At 40.2% G+C, this 24,382-nt stretch overlaps 1 protein-coding gene across 2 annotated transcripts in view; it reads left to right on the forward strand.

Moving 5' to 3' along the window:
• The window catches only part of Mllt3 (MLLT3 super elongation complex subunit), a 255,095-nt gene that overhangs the window by 132,394 nt on the left and 98,319 nt on the right, over positions 1–24,382 (forward strand). For both annotated transcript variants that reach the window (XM_032902169.1, XM_032902174.1), the window contains exons 3-4: positions 14,837–14,919; positions 20,930–21,073. In XM_032902169.1, coding sequence (XP_032758060.1) covers positions 14,837–14,919; positions 20,930–21,073 — 227 coding nt within the window. The remainder of the gene's footprint in view (positions 1–14,836; positions 14,920–20,929; positions 21,074–24,382) is intronic.

Raw genomic sequence — 24,382 nt, forward strand, 5'->3', positions numbered from 1 at the left:
TTAAGCATTTTGACACTCTGTTGGGCATCATCTCTGGCAACTGGGAACAGACATCAGGGGAGAGTATGGCAAAACACATTCTAATTGTGCAATGCCTAGAAAGTACAGCAGTCATTGGCCAGCTGCATCATACTTATTTATGTATTGTATTTCAGTATGGTGTGCTGGCCAGGCAGGAGCCAGTGTGGGGAAGCCGCTGGCAGCCAGTTTGTTCTCAGTTGATTAACTTGTTTCATTATCATTTCTCCCTTGTTCTTTTTTATTTCTTTCTTTATTTTGTTGTTGTTGTTATTGTTGTTTTTAATTTAAATAAGACTTGTGGTTTTGATAGCAGTGGCATAATGGAATTACTCTGTTCTTGATATTCTTTTTGGGAAAAGCTGAGTCCTGTCTGGCGAAGTCAGCTTGAATTTTCAGCCCTGCCCTATAATGTAAGCAACAGTTTAGCAACTTGGTTCTAAAAAGATACCTTACATGAACCTTCTATCCATTCCTGGCAGGATAGCTCAAACAGTCAAAACACTTCTTGTCTTGTTACTGTATTAAGGACCACGATGTAAGGGCATGGTGGCACATACCTGCAATCATCATAACATGACTGTAATTGTAGCATGACTGTAATCTTAACACCTAAGTGTGTGGTACGGGAAGGTTGGGAGTTTAGGACCAGGCTAGTCTACATAGCTGCAAAGTTGAGAGAGAGTCTTAAAATAAAATCGGAGGGGAGTGTTTACTCTTCAGTGTTTCATTCTTAAAAAAAAAATCACATTTGGTGATATTATAATAATTTTAATACTTTTTATTTTAAGTCTTCGTATCTGTATATCTGTATCCTACTAGCTTTCTATGTCCACAAAATGCAGGGCAATATATTAAGGTCTAACCTTTAACTCTTGGTTAGAAATATTGACTAAATGGCATATGCCTTGTGTAAAAGTGTATCAGCATGTTGATGAAATATTTCTGTATTAAGACTGTTATTTCAGCCTGGTGTGGGGACTCATGTCTGTGACTGCATTACTTGGAGTTGGAGGGAACCTTGTTGTTCAAGACTAGGCTTTAGTTACAAAGCGAGCTCTGGGCAAGCTGGGTTTGCATAGGAAGGTCCTGTGTCAAGAAACCACCAAAATACAACACTAGTGTTGGTAGGAATTTATATTTACAAAAAATCATCATAAAATGCAGGTCCATTGCAATGTATTATGTAAGGCTCTGTATTTTGCTATATGTGGTTGGGAGACTCAGATGTTGAGAGAGCCTGTGTAACTTGTCTAGAGTTAGTTACTATGGAGTAGGAAGTGGCAGAGAGGCAAAAACACTAATTAGCTAGCTCCATACCTGCTTTCTCCATAAAACTGAGCTGTTAATGTCTTGTTAAGGTGTGGGTTGTACACACAGGAGGTACTGCTAGGTTTCAGGCCTTCTTGACTTCGTGAATAATTCAAATTCCAGGCATACTGTTTGCATATGAAGTTTTCTTGAGCCTGTGAGGGTCGTAAAGATTTTTCTTTTATTATATAAAAATTAATTTTGTAAAAAAAATGAGAGAAATTAGCAGAGAGAAGAAAATACTTTAAATCTAAGCACCCAGCAAAGAGTGCTGGGCACAGAAGCCATTAATAAATATCTTATTGATTGAATGCCAGGAATTAGCTTTCCGACCTTGGAGTAAATTGCTTAAGTTGTCGTATTCTGCTGTAGGAAGTGGTGGTTGGCAGGTTCTTTTGCTACTCCTCTTCTTATTACGGATTTATGTGACATCACTGATCTCTCAGGGACTGGGTGAAAGTGTTAAATAAATCAAACTTTTAATACCATATTAAGAAAGAAATGATGTTAAATTTGCTGTCTTTGGATATCTCACTGCTGTTTGCCAAAGTGAGGAAGAATATAGCATGTTGACAACGTTTTCATTTGCACTTATTCAGAGGGAGAGTATGTGGGAGAGCAAATGCATTTATTTATAATTAATTATTAATTGTCAATTATAAAATATTAAAACCTTCTTCCTGCTAAATCAAGTTCTATTGCTTGGTTTCTACCTTTTCGAACCCCAGATTACAGTCAATGGAATTAGGGTCTTATCTACAAACCAGCATTTTTCTTCATAAAAACAAAGTAATAGGGCTGGAGAGTCGGCTCAGCCGTTGGAAGCACTGGCTGCTCTTGCTGAGTTCCTGCATGGGCTATAAGCTCCCTCTGTAACTCTAATCCTGTGTGATGCCTCTTTTGCTTTCTCTGCAGTGCCCAAGCAGGTACACATTTACATGTATACGTATGCAGGCAAATGTTCATATACAAAATAATAAACTAAAAAATACAACAACCAGATATGGGCATGGCATATTACTTTGCGTTTCTGCCGAATGGGGTGATATCAGTATTCTGGTACAGTGTGTGCCTGCTTAGGAGAGAAGCTAAATTTATAGGAAATAACAGCATTAAAAAAAGAGAATAATTTCCCACCCTTGGTTGTTTGAGAAAAATCTGTGTTCCTGTATATTAGTGGCATGAGACAGTGCCCATAGTTGTACTACTTGAATGCATGCATAGGCCACACTCCCTCATACCCACCCCTACGACCCTCTTAGTTACCTCCCCATCTGACCCTTTCCCCAAAAGAATACTTTTTTTTATAAAACATGAACCGTACAACATCTAAGCCGGCCCGATTTTTTCTTCCTGTGATGACAGTACTTCAAAAATTATCATTCTTACATTAAAAATCCTTTTCTTTCTGAGCTTCCTCTAGATTGCCCACGTTTTCGTATAGCCAAGTTTGTATTTCAGTTCTGCAGGTTCTGTATGCAGAGAGAAGCTGTCGGCCATCCCCGTGCCTCCTCTGTAAGGCGGGTCAGAACTGTTGGCAAGATATTCAGGAAACAAAAGGATCTGGAGCTGTAAAAACTGTTGATAGATAACAGCTGTAATCAGAATTCATAGTTCTATTAATATCTTACTTTTTAAATCTAGGGTTTATCTTTAAGGTATGATGCAGCAGGAGAAGTTTTATATGTTAGTTTGCACAAAAGGTCCAATAGCTTTGTAGCAGGAGTGGGTTGCTACCGTGCTCAGAACTGGGGTCCCCTGCATCTGAGTTAGTTTATCATGGGACATACTCAGTGAGAGTTAGCAATGCTTCTCTTGCCAGGGAGGACCTTCCCTTCAGAATTACCCTGGGCGAGGGATTGCCAGCAGCTCTTCAAACTGCAGTCCAAATGAGTGTCCTGTTTGACCTTTGCCTATAGAATGTGGCTTGAGTTGTGTTCTTCTCTTTGGGTTTAAGATTCAGCCACTGGCAGGATCTTTATTTAATCTCTGTTGAGCTGTCCCATCTCCTTCAATTGGGCATAAACCTATTCATCAACCTATCTTTTATATGTGCAGTCAGGAATACTATTAAGATTGACTGCACTGTGGCAGGGTGCTTTGTATTTAAGAAGTAATATAATAGGCTTCAATGTGATTAAGAACAGGGGTTACTGCAAATGCAATATATACTAAAGTCACACCGCTGAAGAGCTTTTTACATAATGCACTATGCCTAATGTGCAGACAGTTGATTTAATTTTCTGTTCTACCCCTCTAAAAGCCTGGTGTTTCTCACAAATGCTACCAATGTATCCTGTTGTTTCATTTTGTAATACTTGAGTTGATATGCTACTATAACTCAATTATATCAAGTCCTAAGGAATGGAATTTCTGTTTTGATTTATATATGTGAAATGGGGTGTTGTTCAGCAGATTTAATCTAACTCCACAGTAAGAATGGCAATGAGAGAATGAAAATCTAATTTATAGAATTTTTCATGAGGCAGCCTCTGTTTTTTTAAAAAAAACAAAACCCAGTATTATTTTAATGGTCTAATAAAAATAAAATTTGTCTCTGGTTATGAAAAAGCCTTTACCGGAAAGCACTTGAAACAGTTCAAGTGCTGGGGCTGAGTGTATAGCTTAGCCGTACAGCACCTGGCTGCCATGCTTGTCTGAGGCTGTCGGTCCAGCCCCTAGAACTGTAAAACAAAACACAGAACTTGGCCTGGTGGTGCATACCTGGAACCCCAGCATATGGGACGTGGAGGTACAAAGATCTGCAGCATAAAAGTATTCCTTAGTCACATAGTTCAAAACCAGCATAGGCTACCTGAGTCTGGGGTCTCCATCTTCTACAAGCAAACAAATGCAGACAGCAGGCAGAGAGACAAGACACACACGCACTCATGCACAGACACACAGACACACACACACGCACTCAAGTGAAATGCTGAATCCTTTTTTTTGTTTGTTTTATTTCAGTGTCCTGATTTTTGTTATCAGATGTGATAATTAGCTGATACATCCTCTATGCTTAATTGAAGCTACTAAAACACATTATGCATTCCCTTTTAAGTTAGAAGTAGCCCATACACTTTGTCTTTAGAATAATGGAGCTTTGGATGCTGATGCTGTCTCTGTAATGGAAGCTGGCCTCTTTTTAATGACAGTGGTCTGAGGCCAGTGTTTAAAAGGGACTTGGAAGCAGAGACGTGTCTCTTGATTTCCTGCTAATTTTTCTTTACTACAGCGTGGGGCTTAAACTGGGATTGCATTTCCATTTTCTAGTCTGTTCTGTTGCAGTATTTCAGCACTCCAATTTTACAGTATACTTTAAATGTTAGCTGAGAATGGTTAAACTAAGTCCAAATATATGTATTTTAGGGTGCTCTGGAAAAGGGTTTTAGGAACGTCCAAAATACATTTCCATGCTTTTCAGTTTGTATTCGAATACTTTTAGATCACTGGGTGTACCTTAGTTTCTAGAATGTTCTCTGGGTTAGTGGATTACCTGTTTATTTTTACAGCGGGTGTAGTCTTTAAATGTGCAGGAGCTATATGAAGCAGGAAAAGTAGCATCACTTTCGTTCTGTAAATGGTGGAACCGTGTGTATCATGTGAATGTTCAAGGTGATTTGTGACCAGGGAGCCTCTTTCAGCAGCCCTGGTCGCTGTGCTCCATTGGTTCTTCCCTCTTTCCACCCTCTCTCTCCTCCTTGCTGTAAGCCTGTTGCTGAAGACAGACTCCCAGTGAGCCCTTAATTTAGGTGAGCAAAATGCCTGATCTTAGAGAAGTCTCAGCAGTGTGCCTCACGCTCGCTGATGGGCACAGTAGTGATTTCCACAGCATCTCCTCTTGCTTCCTGTTGCTCCAACCTTCTGTCCTCCTGATCTCCTTGTTTGTTTAGGACAGTGGTGTTTTCCTGTTATTGTTCGGACACTGTTGTTTCTTTTTGCAAAAAAGAGCATTGGGGGTTTTGCTGTTTTGTTTTTCTTTCTTGCTCTCTGGTTCTGGTTGTCCTCGGAGCTGAAGCACTCCTACTTGGATAAGCTACCCAATGATAATGATGTGCAGAGACCAAAAAAGCAGAGTCCATAAGATGCTACAAAGAAGTCCTGCTCCTTTCCACTCTTTCCGTAAACTCTCGGCAGGTTCTGTTCCTTTCCTGGAAGCTCCCCTCCCCCCTTGGAAAGAGGCTAAAACAGAAATTGAGAAGTGAGAAGTTAAGTCACCACCCTTGCTGAATTGTCCTCTTTTGGTTTTCTGTGAAGTTTGATTATGGTGGTCTCAGCTGTTTATTTTTGTTGGAAATGGGTTCCATATTTGATTTATTATATTTGATTACTTCATAATGCACGGCCATGTCTATCACTGGAGCGCAGCTGGTAGCTCTCTTGTGTACGACACTTTTATTGTTCTCTGCCTTTGGATAAGAATACATCGTCAGAATAAGAAATTGAATTGTGTGCTATAGGATCTCGCCTATATTAATATGATTGTGCCGCTTTTAAAAGTAACTCTGAAGACACTGTATACTGATTTGAGGGGAAAACTCGTCTCAGCTGGAGGTATCTTTGTGAAGTTTTCTCTCCCAGTATTGTGAGCAGCCATCACTCTTGTTCTCTTGTGGAACAGGCCGTTTTCACATTGCTCCGAGAAGAGAGCTCTGTGCCTGTGATCTTTTTCGTTTTCCTAAATTGCACTTAAAACTCACTCTTTATGGTTAACATTTCTCAGTCTGAATGCTTTTTTTGTGCTTTTCAGGACTCCTAGATTTCAAGGGACAGATTTCTATCTAAAGTTTGTCATTCAAAACTTTATTATACATATTCCTAAAAATTGTGTCTGGTTACCAAACCATAGGAGGAATCATTGCTTTCTTGGGAATTTGTAGCACTGGGAAAGGTGAGGCGTGAGAGAGGAGACGTGCAGCGCCTGTACAGGTATCTGAGGTAGTGTTGGGATGTGCAGTTAGATGGATGCAGGAAGAGCAAGTGGCCTCCCTGAGAGGGGAAGCGCCAGATAAGAGATGCGGGAGCTCTGAGAAGTCAGGTGAGGACAGGCTTTCTCTATGCTGGGTTCTTTTCTTCCCATGTATCAATGTCAATGTTATTTCTACTCATGCCAGACCAGCCAGTGCCTGTGTCCTGTGCTTCTTTTAAATCTTGTGCACGTTCTCCTGAGAGAAGGACTGCGATTGTGTGGACTCGCATCCTCCTTGCGTTGCTCTGCTTTCTTGGTGACTCCATTCCTTACTATCTTTTGTGTGCCTGATTTCTTCCTTCTCTGCTCTTCCCCTAGCCTCAACGGCATTTTCCCCTTCAGAAGAAAAATCAGCCTCAGTTGTAGCAATATCTGGAGCACAGGTCTGGGTGAAACACTGTGTCAGAGGACTTTTCCACATAATGAAATCACGAGGTGTTATTAAAAAGTAGGACTGCCCATTGGCTTCTTATATACTTGATTAAAAAAATAAGGGAGGGCTGGAGAGATGGCTCAGTACTTAAGAGCATTTGTTTTTGCAGAGGACCTGGGTTCGATTCCCAGAACCCACAAGGCAGCTCACCATCATCTGTAACTCCAGTTTCAGGGATCCACCATCCTCTTCTATATTTGGTGGGCACCAGGTACATATATGAAACATGTATATATATACATACATACATACATACATATAAGACTGTAAACAAAACCTTTATATAAATGAAATGTATATGAATTAATCTTAGAATAAAAATGTAAAAGCTACAGAGAGGAGCTGTGTTCCAGACAGACAGCTTTTCTGGGGTTGTAACCCTGGGAACATTTCTCAGTTGCTTCCCTGGACGGTCATTGCCTGTGTAGCCGATGCTCCCTTTTCAGACAGACCTGAAATGTGACTATTCTGTCTCAGATTTTGGTGATGATTTTTTCAGAGAGAGGGACAGAGAGAGGAGAGAGGAGAGAGGAGAGAGGGAGAGAGAGAGGAGAGAGGAGAGAGGAGCTCTGCATAGGTGGTCTGCCCTGCCCTCTGACTTGCTGCTCTCCCACCACAACCTCCCAAGTGATAGGATGGCAATCTTCCATGAGATAAAAATCTCAGTATTTTTCTATCTGAATAACTCTCCATAAAAATTAGGTTTGCCTCTAGTATGAACTTTATAAAGAGTTTTTTTTTTTCTTTTCCCATCCAATTAGCCTGGAAATCTATTTCCATTGGGTTAATGGTTTAAAATTGTAAAAGCAATTTCATGTGCTTATGGAGGCCAAGTTGCTAGGAGAAAGATCAACATTAGCTTGAAGGATTGGTGGTTATTTCCTAACAATTTATATTGTTTTCTAGTTTGGGACAATTTCTGTTTTGCTGGTTCATTTGTAACAATAAGTTCCTTGAAGAACTGGTTTTAAAGGAAGTCCTGTTTTAAGACTGTATTTTCTTAAAATGAAATATAGTGGCTTAACTTTAGCTACCTAGTTTTGGATAACTCTGAGAAAGTTCTTTATAAAAGGCTGGTGATATCATTCAATTGATAGAGTAACATACACAAGAAACATACACTAACATACACAAGTGAGAGACACTAACATACACAAGGCCCAGCGTAAGGTCCCCAGTACCGTAGCCAAACAAAATATAGAAACAAAAAGCATGTATACGTTTATAACAAAATTTCCTCTTGGACTTTATATCAGTTAATATTATTTTCATGATAAAATACCATGACCATAAGCAACTTACAGCAGAAAAAGATTATTTGGGCTTCATGATCCCAGAGGGAGAGTGACAATGACAGTGGATTCTCTGACAGTGGGTGGCTAGAGCAGAGGGCTGAAAGATCACATCTCTCACATACACAGGGAGCAGAGAGGGCAGGGTGTGGGAGAGGCTATAAACTCTCAAAGCCGTCAGTGACCCATTTCCTCCAGCAAGGTTGTACCTCCTAAAGGTTCTATAACTTCCCCAAACGACTAGAACCAAGTGTTCAAGTACATGATTCTGTGGGGGCCATTCCCTGTGCAAATCAGAACACACAGAGAAGCTACAGGTATTCTGAACACGCCCATCAAGATTCTTAGTTACCAGCAAGTGAGGTCACCGTGTGAGACACTGAGTCTTAGTTTAGCTGTAGGGCTGTCCTGCAGTTCTGTGACATGAATGACCCTTCTTTTACATGTGTATCTTATACCCCATAAGCTTTCCTATTATTTTCATGCCACCATTTTCAAAATGTCTGTTCATCTGATCCTACTTCTATAATGGCTTCCGTGATACTCTGCTTGCCACCTTGGCCCTGTTTCTTTTCTTTCTAACTCCCAGGCATGTACAGTTTCCACTCTTTGAAGCTTACCTTCAAGTTACATTTTATTAATTCACCCCGCTTTCATAAATGAGGGACTGTCCCCCAGATAGCGTTGATGGTAGCAGTTACATCAGGATGCATGAAATCCGAACAATAAGAAACATAGGAGAATCCAGAAGAGGGAGGTTGCCATTTAATTTCACAGTATTAGTAGAAGGCTCTGTGGAGGAAGTGGTGTTTGAGCTGGGCCATGTGGCTCTGAAGGAAGGAGACTGGCCGTCCAGCACTACCCCAGTCACTTAACTGTTTCTAAAAGCTTTATGGAAAATGTGCTTGTGTTCACACAGTTGTTCGCCACATTTGGAAAGGATTATATTTTAGGACTGCATTTGAACTTTTAAATGAACAAGGTGAAAAACTCCTCCACACAGTTCAAAATTTGCCCTATGTTATTCTCTCACCCCTTTTCTTCGTCGTTTAGAAACAGTCAAAATAGAAGCAGTAAGTGAATATGTGTGTGTGTGGTGGGGGCACACATGCGCACTCATGAGTGAGCATGTGTCCATGTGTGGCTATAGAAACAAAAACAAAAACGAAACCCAACTGTTGATTTTTGTTCTTTTTAGACTGTCATACTGTCTAGGCGTAGACCGTGTTTGGGGACAGCGTAGTAAGCTGTCCCCTTGATGCTCAGACTCTCAGGCCTTGGCTCTAGACTTCAGACGCTGGCACAAGACCACTTCGGACAATGGGATCAGTTGTGCAGGACCCTGTGTTCTCCACTTCTGGGGACTCTGCTGTGGTGGGACTGAGATGGGGAGGGAAGGGGTCCAAAAAAGCTCAAGCTGGAAGCAACAATTGACACAAAGTGGCAGTAATAGCCAGTCCATATAGAAAGAGACTGGCATGTGTCCTTCCTGAATGACCCTGTGCAGTAAATAAAGTAAAACCAATAGTTATCGATGGGCAACTGGGCCGCATTTGTTATAGAAATATTCAGATTAGCATAAATCATATTGTCTAAGCAGATACTCTAGAACTGTTCTGGAGTAAAATTTCCCAGCTGTGTTCTCAAGAAAATAGTGAGAAAGCCGTTGCCTACTTGTGTCCTTAAAGCTTAAATGAAGGTCTTTTGGGTTTGCAAAAGGATTTTTATGTGACTTTTTGGTATAAAAAATTTTATTTTTCTCTAATGAATTTATTTTCATATATATAATCTGTTGTATGAAATCACTTTTTTCATCTGTGAAACCTTTTATTCTGTATACCAAGTATATCTTTTTTTTCAGACCCTTTGTTCTTAATTAAATAGTAAGATGTTCCCTAAGAGTTTACTCATTAATAAATATAGATTTACCTTACTCGTAGTTAGCTAAGCCACGGCCTTTTGTCTCCCTATGTGTTTCTCTTCCTCTTGTGAGTTTTTTCAAGGTCAAAAATTAAATGATTTAATAAGCCAATGGTCAGTGTGTATAGTTAGCCATACATCACACATTAATATCAATATTACACCTTCTTTTTAAAATCTCTTCTCTCATATATTATATCCCAGCCAAGGTTTCCCCTACTGCCAGTTCCTCTCCCCACTTCTCCCCTCCCCCAGACCCACTGTTCCTCCATTTCCCTTCAGAGCAAAGCAGGCCTCCCAGGGAGATCAGTCAAACATGTAGCTATTGTTCTGAAGAGCTGTTGTAGGAAGTACTATCCCCACTGGCCTCGTGGCTTCAACTTTAGTTCTAGAACTTGCTTCTTTTCCAGAACCAACTCAGAAACTTATGTTTAGGATTCTAACATGCTAGAATGAGGAAAGTCCCCAGTTTTTCAGATGCGAACTATATATTGCTTTTTAAAAATGTTGGTTCTATCTAAAATGTTTTCGGCTAGGGAGATATCCCTGACAGACAAGTGTTCGTTAGACAAGCACAAGCACCTACATTTCATCTCTAGAACTAATGTTAAAAGCCTGACACATTGCTGTGCTCTTGTGTCAGCTATTGGTAAGGGGAGATAGGTGGATCTCTGAGGTTTGCTGTCTAGTTGTCTTAGCCTTAATCTATGAGCACAAGTCCAGTGAGAAACCTTGTCTAAAAAACAGGGTACATGGCAGGGTAGTGGCACGTACTCTTAATTCCAGCACTCATGACACAAAGACAGGTGGATCTCAGTGAGTTTGAGTCCAGCCTGGTCTATGTAGTGAGCTCTAAGACAGTCAGATCCACGTAGTGACATTCTGTCTTCAAAAAAACAACCAAAAACAACCAAACAAAGGTGCAAGGTGTTTGAGGGGAAATGACAGCCAAGGTTGACCTCTGACTTCCATTAGGTACATGTACGTGTGCTTGCATGAACACACACGTGTATATTTGTTCATATACACAGCCTTAATTTATGTGTCTTTTAAACATTTTTATTACATTTAATTTTTTTTTCCTGTGTGCATGCATGTGGAAACCAGAGGGTAGATTGAGGAAGTTGTCTCTCCTTTCTTTGAGTGTGTGTTGCAGGGATTGAACTCAGGTCTTCAGGCTTGGTGGCAAGTGCCTTTACTGACTGAGCCACCCCGTGGCCCTATTGTTTACTTCTAATTAAGAACTCAGGGTACTGTATAGATATCATTTATTGTAAATGAAAATTTTACATTTAAAAATAATTGAGGTATAAGTTAGTAAATATTTTTTATGAAAACAGACATGTACAGAATATTAATACACAGCAGATCACTTCCTTTAGGAGGCTGAAAAAAAAAAATCCCAAGATTTCCAACTCGAAGATATGCCCACTAACAGCTGTTTCCTATAATTGGAGCAATTTGCATGCAGAATGGAGAAAATGAATTATACAAAAGGGTGCAGAGAGGAACAGCTATAACTCCCTGGCGGGTGCAGCAGCTCACAAAATAAACTTCCTTCAAATGACACTGGCATGATTAATTCTAAGCAACCTGGACACCAAACTGCCATCTAAAAATATTGTCATTAATTCTTTAAGGATTTCATACAATGAAACTGCCTTTTTGCAAGGGCCCCACAGCTTAGAATGCCAAGAGTGTATAGTGCTGCCAGCCACCAGCCCGCTGGGTGGGGCTACATGTTCACCCCAGTGTTCAGGTCATTTGAATATTCATGAAGGTTGGCAGGTGGTCAGTGGATAAGTGACTGCCACTACTCTGGGTTCTCTTGCTCTTTCTTTTTATTTAAATTAGAAAAGCCTACAAGATAAAGTAAGGTGCTTCATTCTTGACTTTCAGGTTTGGGGAAATTTTTCATCAGGTGAGCTTAAGGAGAGTTAGACATTAAAATATTTGCCTCAGCTGGGTTTGGTGTCATATACCTGCCTATAATCCTTGCACTCAGGAGACTGAGGCAGGAGGATCAAGATTTCCAGGCCAGCCTGAGCTACATGGCGAAATACTGTCAAGTAGAAACAAAAGCCAACCTGTGCTGTCCATGCACTTCTCTGTGACTGTATCTTATCTGGGCCATGTGGAGCCAGCATTCATGTATACCACCAACATTTTTAAATAAAACACATCCTGTTTTATTTAAATAATGTTTCCTACATGCAGTCACCTTGCACATTGAAGCTATGCTTGCAAGTGTGTAGATGGTGTTTTATTCTCTGTTAAAGTGAAAGGAAGCAGAGGCTGTCAAGATCTCCAGCCCGAGGCCATGGATGATAGCCCGGTGGTCCAAATCCAAGCCTCTCTTGTTTCCATCTCTAAGTGGTGATTGGTTATTTTAGGGCCTGCTTTCCTGACTGGCTTGAGAATGGATCTATACATTGTTGCATTGATACATATACACTCTATCATCTTGGCTCTTTCAAGCTGTAGTAACAAAGTACAGTGGACCTGGTAGTGGAAACAGAAGATAGTTATGTCTTGCAATCTTGTGGCTTGAAGTCTGATGTCAGAGTGCCATCTTGTGCAGGTTTTGATGTGAGGATCCTAGTTAGGATTGCTGACTGGATTCTTGCCATGGCCTCATGTAGGCAAAGAGATTAGAGCGATCTTTGGATGACAACAGTGACTATGACAATGATGACTGCGATGACGATGACTATGATGACGACAATTAATACTACTACTACTTCTGCTATAATTTTGCACAATGAGTTGGATTTTGAGCATTTTCATCCCTTCCCCTAATTCCTCTGAACTCCAACATCCCTTACCTCCCACCTTTATGCCCCCCACTATTACCCCACCCATCAAGTCCAATTTGTGCTGCCCAGATATCCATGGATCTTACACTGAACATGAGTGACCTACTAGTGACAAACTCCCCAACAGGTACCCTCTTGCAATAGCTTTTCAGCTAGGGGAGGTTCCATGTCTCCTCCCTTCTCCATAGTGTGGTTTGGTCTGGCTTGAGTTTGCACAGAGCTTGCCACTACTGTTGTGAGTTCATATAGGCAGCTGCACATTGTGTCCAAAGAATACTGTATCTCTGTGTTCATTCACACTGTCAGTCTTTTGCCCCATTTTCTGCAATTGTCCCAAGCCTTGGGAAGAGAGGGTACAGATGTTTCATTTAGGGCTAAGCATTCCACAAGCTCAAGGTTTATTTATTGCTATTAGCATCAGAGACTAGAATGCTAACATGTGAGTTTTGGGCAACACAAGCATTCAGTATCTAGCATCACCATGTTTACCCTTTAGAAGCAGGTTCCAGAGAAGTGAGGCAGCTTTGTAAAGGTCCTCTGGTGTGTGAACTACATTGTAGCTAAGCACTCAGGTGTGCCAGCTGCTGCACCCTAACCACCTGGGAAGCTTTGACTTCCCAAGGTGAAACAGTGTGTCTGTCTGTTTCCTGCCCTTGAGGGAATGGGAATACAGGAGTGGGGCTTTTAGTATATGGTCAGACAGAACTCTGTCTGGTTTCAGAGTAGTGATTTAGACAAGTCATGCTTGGGATAGGTGTAAGGAGCTTCAAGAGCTGGATGAGACAGGGAGAGTGGAAGCATTGAGCATAGGTGGGAAGTGCTGAGCATAATGGGGGAACCAGAGTGCAAATGAAGCACAGGGGCTCTGGTGTGAAACAAATGGAGAAGCCTGGAAATGTGACCTGGGCTGTGGCTGAGGACTCAGTGGACTGGGATATACATCTTGACATTCAGCATGTCCAGTTTCCCTTTCTTACCCCATGAAACCACCGATTAAAGGGATTTCCTATACTGGATATGCGTGCCTGAGTGAATGTGTGCACTACATGCACACAGGAGCTGGCCCAGCTTAGAAGAGCTCAACAGATCCTTTGCAACTTGGGTTAGGGCAGCTGTGAGATGCCATGTGGGTGCCGGATATGGCACTTAGGTCTCCTGCAAGAGCAAGTGCTCTTTTTCCCGCCCACAAGACCTAACGAGATTCAGTTGGCCTATGATTGTTTTAATGTAGTAGAAGAATGAAATGTCAATTCCCAAGGACTCTGATTCTCTAAGACTTTGTTTTATTTTAAGAAGCAATAACTATTTGGTTGTTTTTTTTTTTTTTTTTTTTAAATGTGTTGTGGGGGGATCTCATAAAACCTCAGTTTTGTGGCAACAGGAAGGGGAAGCAATGAATCCTAATGTGCATGAGAAGTGACAGAGTCTGGGTTTCAGGCCTTAGGAAAAAGTGCACAGGACATCTCAGACGACAGAACCCCAGTCAAAGGGACGAGTTTAACTCCTAGTTTGCGTTGTTTAGTTAGGAAACCCGTAGTTCTTTTCTTAGTGGTTCTCAACCTTCTTGGTGCTGTGACTGTTTAAGACAGTTCCTCATTGGTGACCCCCAACCCCCAATGGTGCTTTGCATTGCTACTTCATAGCTGCAATTTTGCTAGTTATGTTATAAATTATAATGTAAATACCTGCTCTACAGGATGGTCTTAGGCAACCCCTGTGAGAGGGCCATTCAACCCAGTGGGGCCATGACCCATTGCAAGAGAACCAATATTGTACTTCTCTTGAGGTTAGATCATAGGCTCTGTCCTGTTTCTGAGCATGATAATTAAGTCCCTCACTGTGACCATGACTGGCTGTAATGAGCTACACTTCGCCCAGATTTTAATTTAAAAATATAGATTTGGCTTTAGGTAAGAAACATATCCTTATGGGTGCCAGAGAAGAAGAAATAAGGAAGAAATTGGAATCTCTAAGGGCTGTGAAAACTGGGCCTGGTCTTGGTGGCAGAATGTTTATGTTTTCAACATCTTTTTGTCTGTTGTTCTCATCTTTTCTGTTTTCTTTTTTAATGTTGCAGTGTGCAAAGACCCACCTTACAAGGTAGAAGAGTCCGGGTACGCTGGCTTCATATTGCCAATTGAAGTTTATTTTAAAAACAAGGTATGTGATTGTTACCCAAATTCCTTTAGAATTCTCTAGTAACCAAATAGTAATAATATTAAAATAATAAAAATAATAAGCGTAACAGCATAAAAAAATTAAAGCTAAGCTTGACTTCTTGAAATTTTGGTTATCACAACTTTTAATAATAGTGGCTATAAAAAGATGATTTCAATCAGATTCAATCGGTTTATTTAAAAATTGCTAAATACTTCTCTGAAGAATGATTACCATTCTGAAAGAGATTTTTGTAAAGTTGAAAGGAGAAATCAGAGTTTTTCCAGGAAATGTTTCTATTCCTGCTTTATCCCTTGAATTCTTTCAAAAATAAAAAATTACCTCTAGGTGGTGAACATACGTGGCCAATATATAAAGTTATTTCCAGACTGAGGTACTTTGGGGTCTGTTGCACTTAAAAGATGCCACCATTATGTTTGGGGTAGAGTACACAGACTCCAAGACACGGGTGATTGTTGAAGGTCCCTGGACTTTATATTTATTCATGGCATGGAGAGGTAGGAGTGTCCTTCTCAGAAGGTCTAGAGGAATTCTATGTATTGATGATATGTGGAATATTTGGAACATTGTTTCCTTTTTAAGTAAACATTTCTTAGGTGCTGGTCCTTTTTGCAGCATTACTGTTCTGGGTTTTGTTTACAAACCTGATAGACTGTTGTCTTTTATCTCAGCGCTGTACACAAGAAGGTACCAAGTCGGCACCATAAACTGGAGTGGTCTGTGCATGAGAGGTGAAGCTAGGACCCTTACCCCAAAATTCCCCTGCCTCAGCTGCCAAAGCTACTGCTTGCTGCTGTTTCTCAGTATTCATTGGACCAGTGGACCCCCAGCAAAGCATTCAACCCCACGGCAGGCCTGTAATAGGGCCTGAAGTTTTATTTAAATAATGATATTTCTTACTTTTAATTCAGAAGTACTAATGTACCCCAAAGTGAGAGAGTTCACTTTTTTAAAGAAAAAGCAAATAAGAAAAGAGAATACAGTTCTCTAAGCCAGCACTCTGTTCAAGTCTGGCCCTGGGCATAGCAGCAGCTCCATGCACAGATTGGAAAGCTGTTTTCACACCAGAGCCATGCAAGCAGCATCCCTGGGGTGTAGCCTAGGATCTGCATACTTACCTCACAGGTCATGGTGAAGGACTCTCTGTGCTCAGGACAGGATGAGAGCCAGAGCCGTGGCAACCCACCCTTTAGCACTCAGTACTTTCCACAGCAACAGTGGCTTTTCCATGTCTAGGAGGCTTAACCTTTCAACTCATCAAAGGTTTTCTTTGGACCAAGAGATACAAAACGACAATAAACTAGCCCACAAAACAGGAATGTAGCGATAACAGGGTATGTTTTATTTTTCGTATGTTTTTCCTTTTTCACTGTTCGTGTCTACTTACCACATTCCTGCCATGCCATCCTTTATGGCCTTCAACTTTCATTAGGGTATAGAAAGACAGACAGACACACAGACAGACAGACAGACACACACACACATACACACACACACACATATGACAGGGAGAGAGGGAGGAGAGGAGAGACGACACAGAGACAGACAGACAGACACACAGAGGGGAGCAGAGACATACTTGACAGTAAATTTTTTTTTTTTTTTTTTAGTTTCTTGTTTGTTTTCTCACTTTGTTCTTGAGTGATGCTAAGTGCTTTACATGTTATTTTATTTAGTAAGTTTAAATAACTTTTGAGAAGTGGGATTCGTCCCTGTTATGAGATATCTCAATACTTAATAATATTAGTAGTTCACACTTTTTGATTTTTAGTTGTAAGTTGGTGGCCATTTGACCTGCCTCCTGTTTGTGACTATTTAGAGCATCGCCATTGTGAATATCACTTACTGGTATTCATGTTGTCATATTCTGAAATCCCCCTGGGTAAATGCCTGGGTAGAATTATATGATTGTATTGTATGTAATTATGTTTAACTTTCAGGGAGCCGCTAATTATATTCAAAATCACCTTACCCATTTTATGCATTTTATATTCCCTTTAGCAGTGTATAAAAGTTGGAATTTTTCTAATGCTTTTTTTATGTTCCTATTTCTTTTTAACTGTAGATCTCCTGTTGGTTGAGTACCATCTATTCTCCATCATGATTTTGGTTTGCCTTTCCTCAATGACTTATGATGTTGAGCATCTCTATATGCTGATAGTCCATTTACTTATGTTCCCTGGAGAAATGCCTTTTCTGAGTGTACAGTGTATTTTTAAATGATTGTGTTTATGCAAAGGAGCTCGGAGACTTTGCTCCCTTCACACCACTGCCTTTCAGTTCTGCAGGTGTTTAATTAGAGAGGATTGCCTCACATCAATCACACTGCCATATCTAGTGTCCTAGTGTTGTCCAGTGGTTGGATTATCTAGCTTTTCACCCGCAAAGCCTTTCTCTCAAAGAGTAACGAGCTCTGACGTCTTGTGAGAGTCTGTGATTATGGGTAGACCCCTCTTCTGTCATCCATGTGAATCTGACATATCCCCTGTACCTGTAAGGCAGAGGCAGGCAGATGTTGATGAGTTTGAGGACAGCCGCAATGGGTTGGAAATCAAGGCATGTGCATCACACCCAAGAATTATCCTTTTTACCTCTGAAATGTGAGCTGCAGTGGTGTTTCTGATCCATGCAGTGATGTAGAGTATCCCAGGAACTTCCTTGCTTTATAAGCGGAAAATAACGGTGCTAATGTTAGTAAACAAACATTTGTTTATGCCCCTCATCTCAGACCCTGAGAACTGTCCTTCAGATTCCATGAATCTGATTAACGGTCTCAAATAGCTCAATGTAAATCAGCCATGGCAGTGCTTGTCTGCTGAGACTGGCTTACTTCATTCAGTATAGTGCTCTGGCAGCCTAGAGGACACATTGTGTTTCCTATGACCGAACTGATTCTTCTATAAAGGATTTAGGAACTGTAGGTGGTTTCTGCAGAATTTTCGTTTTATTTTGAGTGTTTATTATTTTATTTTTTTATAAGTATTCACAGTCTCAGAGCAGCAAGTGTCCATTATAGGAATGATTTAAGACAAAAAGTGTCCTGAGAGACAAGTTCCGCTGATGGTAGGGAGTCTCAGTTCTGCTTATGAGGCATGTAGTCCTCCTCCCAGGCCTGGACTTGCTATGCCTCTGATGAGCATGTCTTTATGTCTTTAGTTCTTCTTATTGACTGAGATGTCAGAGTCAAGAGGCCTGCTGGAGTGTAAGTCGTTGTCTTGGGTCTCTGTATTTTCATTCTGTCTTATTTTGTCCTTGTACACAATAAAACCAGCCTATCTGTGAAAACCATTTGGGTTTCAGAAGCCAACACAGCATTCACATTGAACCCCACTCGATCCTGGTGCTTTAGATTGAAAGACCCCATGCTCCTCCCTCTTAGCCTGTTCTCAGAGATGGTGAGTGACTGGCAAGCACTGGAGCTTATGGCAGTACCGAACCAGATTGCTCCGCCGGGAAACATTTATTTTATATTTGGGGAAAACACAGAGTTTCCTTATATAGATTCATTTGTGTGTGTGTGTGTGTGTGTGTGTGTGTGTGTGTGTGTGTGTGTGTGTGTGTTTGTGTTTGTGTGTGTGTGATGCTTGCATGTGTGTTTGTGAACTAAGTAACAGCCTGGTGCCCTCAGAGGTCAGAAGAGGGCACAGGATCCACTATGGAACTGGAGTTAGGCTTGGTTCTGTCAGGAACTGCAGTTATAAACAGCGGTGAGGCATCCTTTGGGTGCTGGGAGTCGAACCTGTGTCCTGAAAGAACAGAGACTAGTTTTGGCTGCTGAGTCATACCTCTGGATCCTCGTATGTGAACTTTGAAGAAAATCTTTTCTGAGGAGCAAAGCTTAACATCATATTGATATCTGCCTTCTAAGTAGAGATTTTTAGTTGATCACAACACAGCTTTATGGCCATTTTATTCCTCACTAAATTTAAACAAACAAATGAATAAAACAAAGAAAAAAAGCAAAAAAAAAATCATTTCAAAGAAAATTGCATTTGGGACAGATGGATGGACGGAAGAGCTTCTCCAGTCCTCGTTCTTAGGCTTTTGTGAGGAGCAATGGCTCCTTCTCTGCGTATTTAAACCAAAAGGCTTCTGAGGATGCAGCTACTCCTTCATTCATTCATTGTTTGGTGGTAGTAAGTTATATTTCTCAACATATTGTTTTTTTTTTTTTAAGTACACTGGAGTGAATGCTTTTGTGTTAGAAGAGTGTGGAATAAATTTAGTGATTTTACCCCCTTAACTGCATCTGGTTGGTGATTGTTGACTATTTCAATATAGCGGTTTTCAAGCTTTCCTTCATGTCTCTGCATGGCAAAGCATGTCAGCTTGGAGACTGGCCGGGTCATGATATATCATGGTTTAATGTTTTTTCTGTGGCCTGCCTTTAATTCACTTACCTATATAGCTCTACAAGTAATAATTTAAAATCTCTAAATGAGGGAGCTGGGAGGTGGCTTAGTGGTGAAGAGCATTTACTGATATTCTTCTGGATCTCAGTTTCCTTCTCAGTCACTACAAGATTCCCTGTAACTTTAGTTTGAAGGGATCTGATGTTCTCTTCTGGCCTTCATAGGCACCTGCACACATGTGTTATACACATGTACACCCACATACCTATACATACACATGAAACAAAATAAATGAATACATGTATGAGATACCTGAATTATAGTCTATGGAAAGACTATCATGAGCATTTGGTATTGCCTCATGTTACCAAACTGGTTAAAATGGCTCTATTAGTTATGCTTCCAATTATAAGCTATACCACTCCCTTCTTAATTCTAAGGTTGCTCTGAATATTTAACAATTTAGAGGTGAAGTAGGACACATGCGATCATAATTCAGTGGGATGATATATGAGTAGAGAGGGCTGGGTGATGTATAGTTCAGGTTACATTAGGAGGACGATGACCTCTCTACAGAGGACCTAGCACTTTTGCTGAATCCTCAATGATACTTATATACTTTAACATATATAGCCATGTAGGGAAATACACTTGCAGTTTTAGGTCTGGTGGGGCATTCCATGATAAAGCGAAAATCAATGAGAACACAAAACATGGGAGATCTTCAAGACCTTCAGAAGTGTGGAAGAAGGAAAGACTATTGTAAGGATGCAAGTAAAATACAGGGAAGGTGGTAAAAGACTGTGCTGCTTGTCTCAAGAAATTAGATTGTATCATTGAAAACGATGAGCCTTTAAAGGCATTTTAAATAAGTACTAGAAGGATTTATTTTTGCATTAGGAAAAAAATCAGTCACTTGCTACTATAAAATGGCGACTGAGGCAAGTTTGGAAACAGAGGACTATATAAGTAGTGATGCTCTAAGGCAAGGCAGGGGTTGTGGCAACCAGAGAATTGGGAATAGATAAGAATCCTACTTAGAACGGGAAGAAAAACCGACTGTGATAAATGACAGAGGCCAAAGAATGGAGGATGAGCTTCATGATCTGTAATGTTGACAAGCAAAACACACTGCCTCTGTGAAGATACACAGCATAGGCATATGGCTGCTGAGAAGAGCTGGCCATTGAAATTTTAACCAAGGAATAAAAATGAATAGACATTCAATTTATATAGATAAATTTGAAGGCTAAATGATGGAAAAATTAAGGAAAAATACATCGTAGGGAGGCCTAGTAGAGGTAAGATTTGTGACACTTTGGACAGTAGTAAGCATGACAACAAGACAGAAGTCTTGATGTTGGGGGCCAGGGGCGAGGTAGAAGGAATATTTAGGTTTCTACTAGGTAGCCACGGTCATGGCGCAGTCCACTTGAGAACCCAAAGGGAAATGGTAAGTTTATTCTTTCCAGTTTTCTCCTAAGGCGAATGAAAATTCACCTACTTGTAGGTTGTATTATCTTCGTCAGAACTACTTTGACACAATTGTTAAGTGTTATCTAGGTCTTTCCCGTTTCTTATGATGATTGAATCCGTATTTAAATTTTCTATTTTTACCTCTTAATTTTCTTAACCTCCAGGAAGAACCTAAGAAAGTCCGCTTTGATTATGACTTATTCCTGCATCTTGAAGGCCACCCACCAGTGAATCACCTCCGCTGTGAGAAGCTAACTTTCAATAACCCCACAGAGGACTTTAGAAGAAAGTTGCTGAAGGCAGGAGGGGTAAGTGACACTCTGTCGCGAAACAGAAAAACCAGTAAACAGCCTTTGCTACTAAAAAATATTTGTTGCTAGTATGTGAACTGATATATTCTGGAAGAGCCCAAAAGAGTAAAAGTACTTTCATGATTTAACTGTGGACTGTGATTTAACTTTGGGTGTAGAGGAAGGCAAACTCTTAGGTAGGTGCAAACCTGAAATGGCGTATCTGGTTGGAACAGCCTTAATGTCTAAGTGGGTCAAGTTTACTCTGATAAAGCTGCCTGTGCTACTTCTCCTAGGTATAGATGAACAAACAGCTTCCTTTTCGAGCAGGTGCTGACAAGAGGCCAAAGAAATCCTCCTGCCCAAGCTTATCTCAGAGAACGAATGAGTTACTGCCGTTGCGTTCCATGAGTGTAGTTAATTTAAGGTCAGCTGCATCATCAAAAATGCCAGCTAAGCATGGATAACAACTCATGAACTTGGCATCCATGGAGCCCCCTGGTCAACTTGAGAGCCCTCTTCAAGAATTTCCTTCCCCTGAGCAATTGCTTCAACTGGTGGTAGGACCTTACTGAGGTGCTCATGAATCTTGTTTTATGAATGTCCCGAGTCTCGTGCACCTCCCCCTGAGAGGGCATGTCTCAATTTGGGAGAATTATCCATATAACAAACCTGAAACAACCAACAGACTGCATGCACGGAAGACTGGGATCCGCACCTGCTTAGATTGACTTAAAGTTTTAGGAAAAGTTGAAGGTTAGGTGAAAGTATTTATAATATGGAGTTGCTGTCCAGGTTTTCTTGATCCGAGTGGAAACGTAATTCGCTCATCTAATATGTTTAAGTCATATGAATACTTTTTGTTTTTGAATTGTAAGTATAAGAAATTCTCCTTTTAGTTGAAGGTAATAGGTGGGATATTTTACTGAGTTGGGAAACAATTTTGTATTTCTTGCTACACAAGCACATGTTTGTTTCAGCTGGTTTAGTGGCACAGATAAAGATTACAAATGGACCAAAATCTCCTTTAAAATCAGTATTACCCAGGCCATCAACCCTTCCTTAGATGAACTACTCAACCCAGACTCACATGAGACCCAATTCAGATGTGGTCTTGAACTTGGCTCTTTATCTCAGTTCCTCTACATTGACCTTATCTGGAAGGTTTTTTAGTGTTTTTGTGTCCATGGACTTAACATTTTTTTTATAAAGTGTTTACAAACTCATTGCTTCTGAATACAGTTCACATCACTGGTAAACTCTGCCACAGGGCCGTGTGGGATACAATGGATTATTTTAGTATCATAGTTCTTCCCTTTATAGATCATAGACAGTTACTTTGCTAACTGTAGGAAAGCACTGGGCCCTGAGGGAGAGGGTGCCCATCTATATAATTTTGTGACCAATTTGGATTATGTGGACTCATTTCCTTTTAAGTCCTGTTTGACCAGGGTTTTTGTCCTTTCCACTGAATGGCTAAACATGTATTTCAAGGTCTGAAATATCTTTTTTTCATGTTTAGTTCTTCCCCGTACTAGTATGTTTGTAGATGGTGGATTAAATAGATATTGGAGAAACAAGGAAATGTATGTTCCTGACAGAACAGGCTTTTTAACATCTTAAAATTTGGAACTTCACTGCTTCTTGGCATTTTGGCTAAGATCAAATGTAAAAATGGGGAACTGGCATATATTAATTAAAGAAGTTGCTTTTAAAATAATGCTTTTACCTGTTTTAATAGTTATAAAGGGGGTAGTACAGAAGTTACCTACTTACCTATGGTTATATCCTTGACAGTAACCTGATCCCAGCACCATCGCTAGTTTTCTTTTTATGAGGGCAGTGCACTAGGCCTCTTGGATATGCTGCCCAATAGTTAAATGAACTTTGTGGATCATGGGACTTGATGTCGGGCTAATGATAAAGGCTATAGGGAAAGGTAAATATTACATAAAGTGTTTTTAAAACAGGTACATAATCTCAGAGTGTGGAAAGGTTAGAGGTCAGTGAGGCAGTGCCACATCCTGGGAAAGTCTCCTGTTGGTTTTGGCAGCTTGTTCTACTGGTATTTATTTCCCAGTAACCTCCAGTGACCTTTGACTTCTGGCTTCCTTCTTTGTGTTTCTCCAAGTAACCTTTGAAGCCCATGGATACTTTCTTACTAGGCTTCAAATGTGTCTCCACACGTTCAAACTGTGTGCAGTGTGGAGTGTGGTTCCTGCACAGATCATTTGGCACACTTTGTGACTTATTCAAAGAACAGATTCCAGTGAATTTTGTTACAAAGTAAAAACTTAAAAATTCACCTGAGATTATGGTAATCCATAGATTTTATCTTATATGTGCAGATTAAATTACCTTCTATGAAAATGTCAAAGCATTTTGTAGACTACTAAACAGTTTTGGCTTGGATTAGTTTTTAATGGATTTGGCAGTATTAACTGTTGTCTTAGTGTTAGTTCAGTCTAAAAGCTACAGACTTGAGCCATTTTGCTTTCATCGAAATCTCTCTTCAGATAAGATTTTTTTTTTAATGGGTGTGTTTTGGCAGATGTGGAGGTGCTGTGTTCTTTATTCCTAAATACCACATTAATATACGTGTGTGGATATTCTACTCTTAAAGGAAGAGAACTGAGACCTCCCTCCTGTGTACTATGTAATCATTATATGGAGCTCGCGGCAGGAATGGCCAGTTGTTCATGGCTTTGTTGAACTTCATCTACTCAGGATCCCTTTTCACCTGAGAGATATTTATGTGATGCTTGGAATGTAGATGTATAAAATGGATGAACAAGCGAGAAGCTTACTGAAAATGAATTATAAAGAAGTGTACCTTAAGACAGTGATTCAGAATGCATATATGTTTAACACTTAATGAGGACCAAGGAAACTTTGTATATTGTTCATGTATATTTTTACATGAAGAATCTTGGCCAAATGGTTTGCACCAAAGGACTTAGAGCATCTTCAAAATTTTTCAGGTTTTACCAATGTTTTGATTTTATAGTAACGAGTATTGAGGATGCTGCTTTACACAAACATTATAACATTGCAGAAATATGTTGAGGCCACTTCAGAAATTATTTCAATTCTGCCCTAATCTCATACCCAAATCTGTTATATGTTTAAATATGAAAATCAAGTCATTAATTCAACTGGTAACATCTCACTACAGCACAAATATATCGGATATATTAATTTGATATGATCAGAGGACACTGTTTTTTTTTTTTTTTTTTTTTTTTTTTCTTTTTTTGGAGCTGGGACCCGAACCCAGGACCTTAAACACTAGGCAAGCACTCTACCACTGAGCTAAATCCCCAACTC

Source organism: Rattus rattus, chromosome 1 (assembly GCF_011064425.1).
Source record: "Rattus rattus isolate New Zealand chromosome 1, Rrattus_CSIRO_v1, whole genome shotgun sequence".
Lineage (NCBI taxonomy): Eukaryota > Metazoa > Chordata > Mammalia > Rodentia > Muridae > Rattus > Rattus rattus.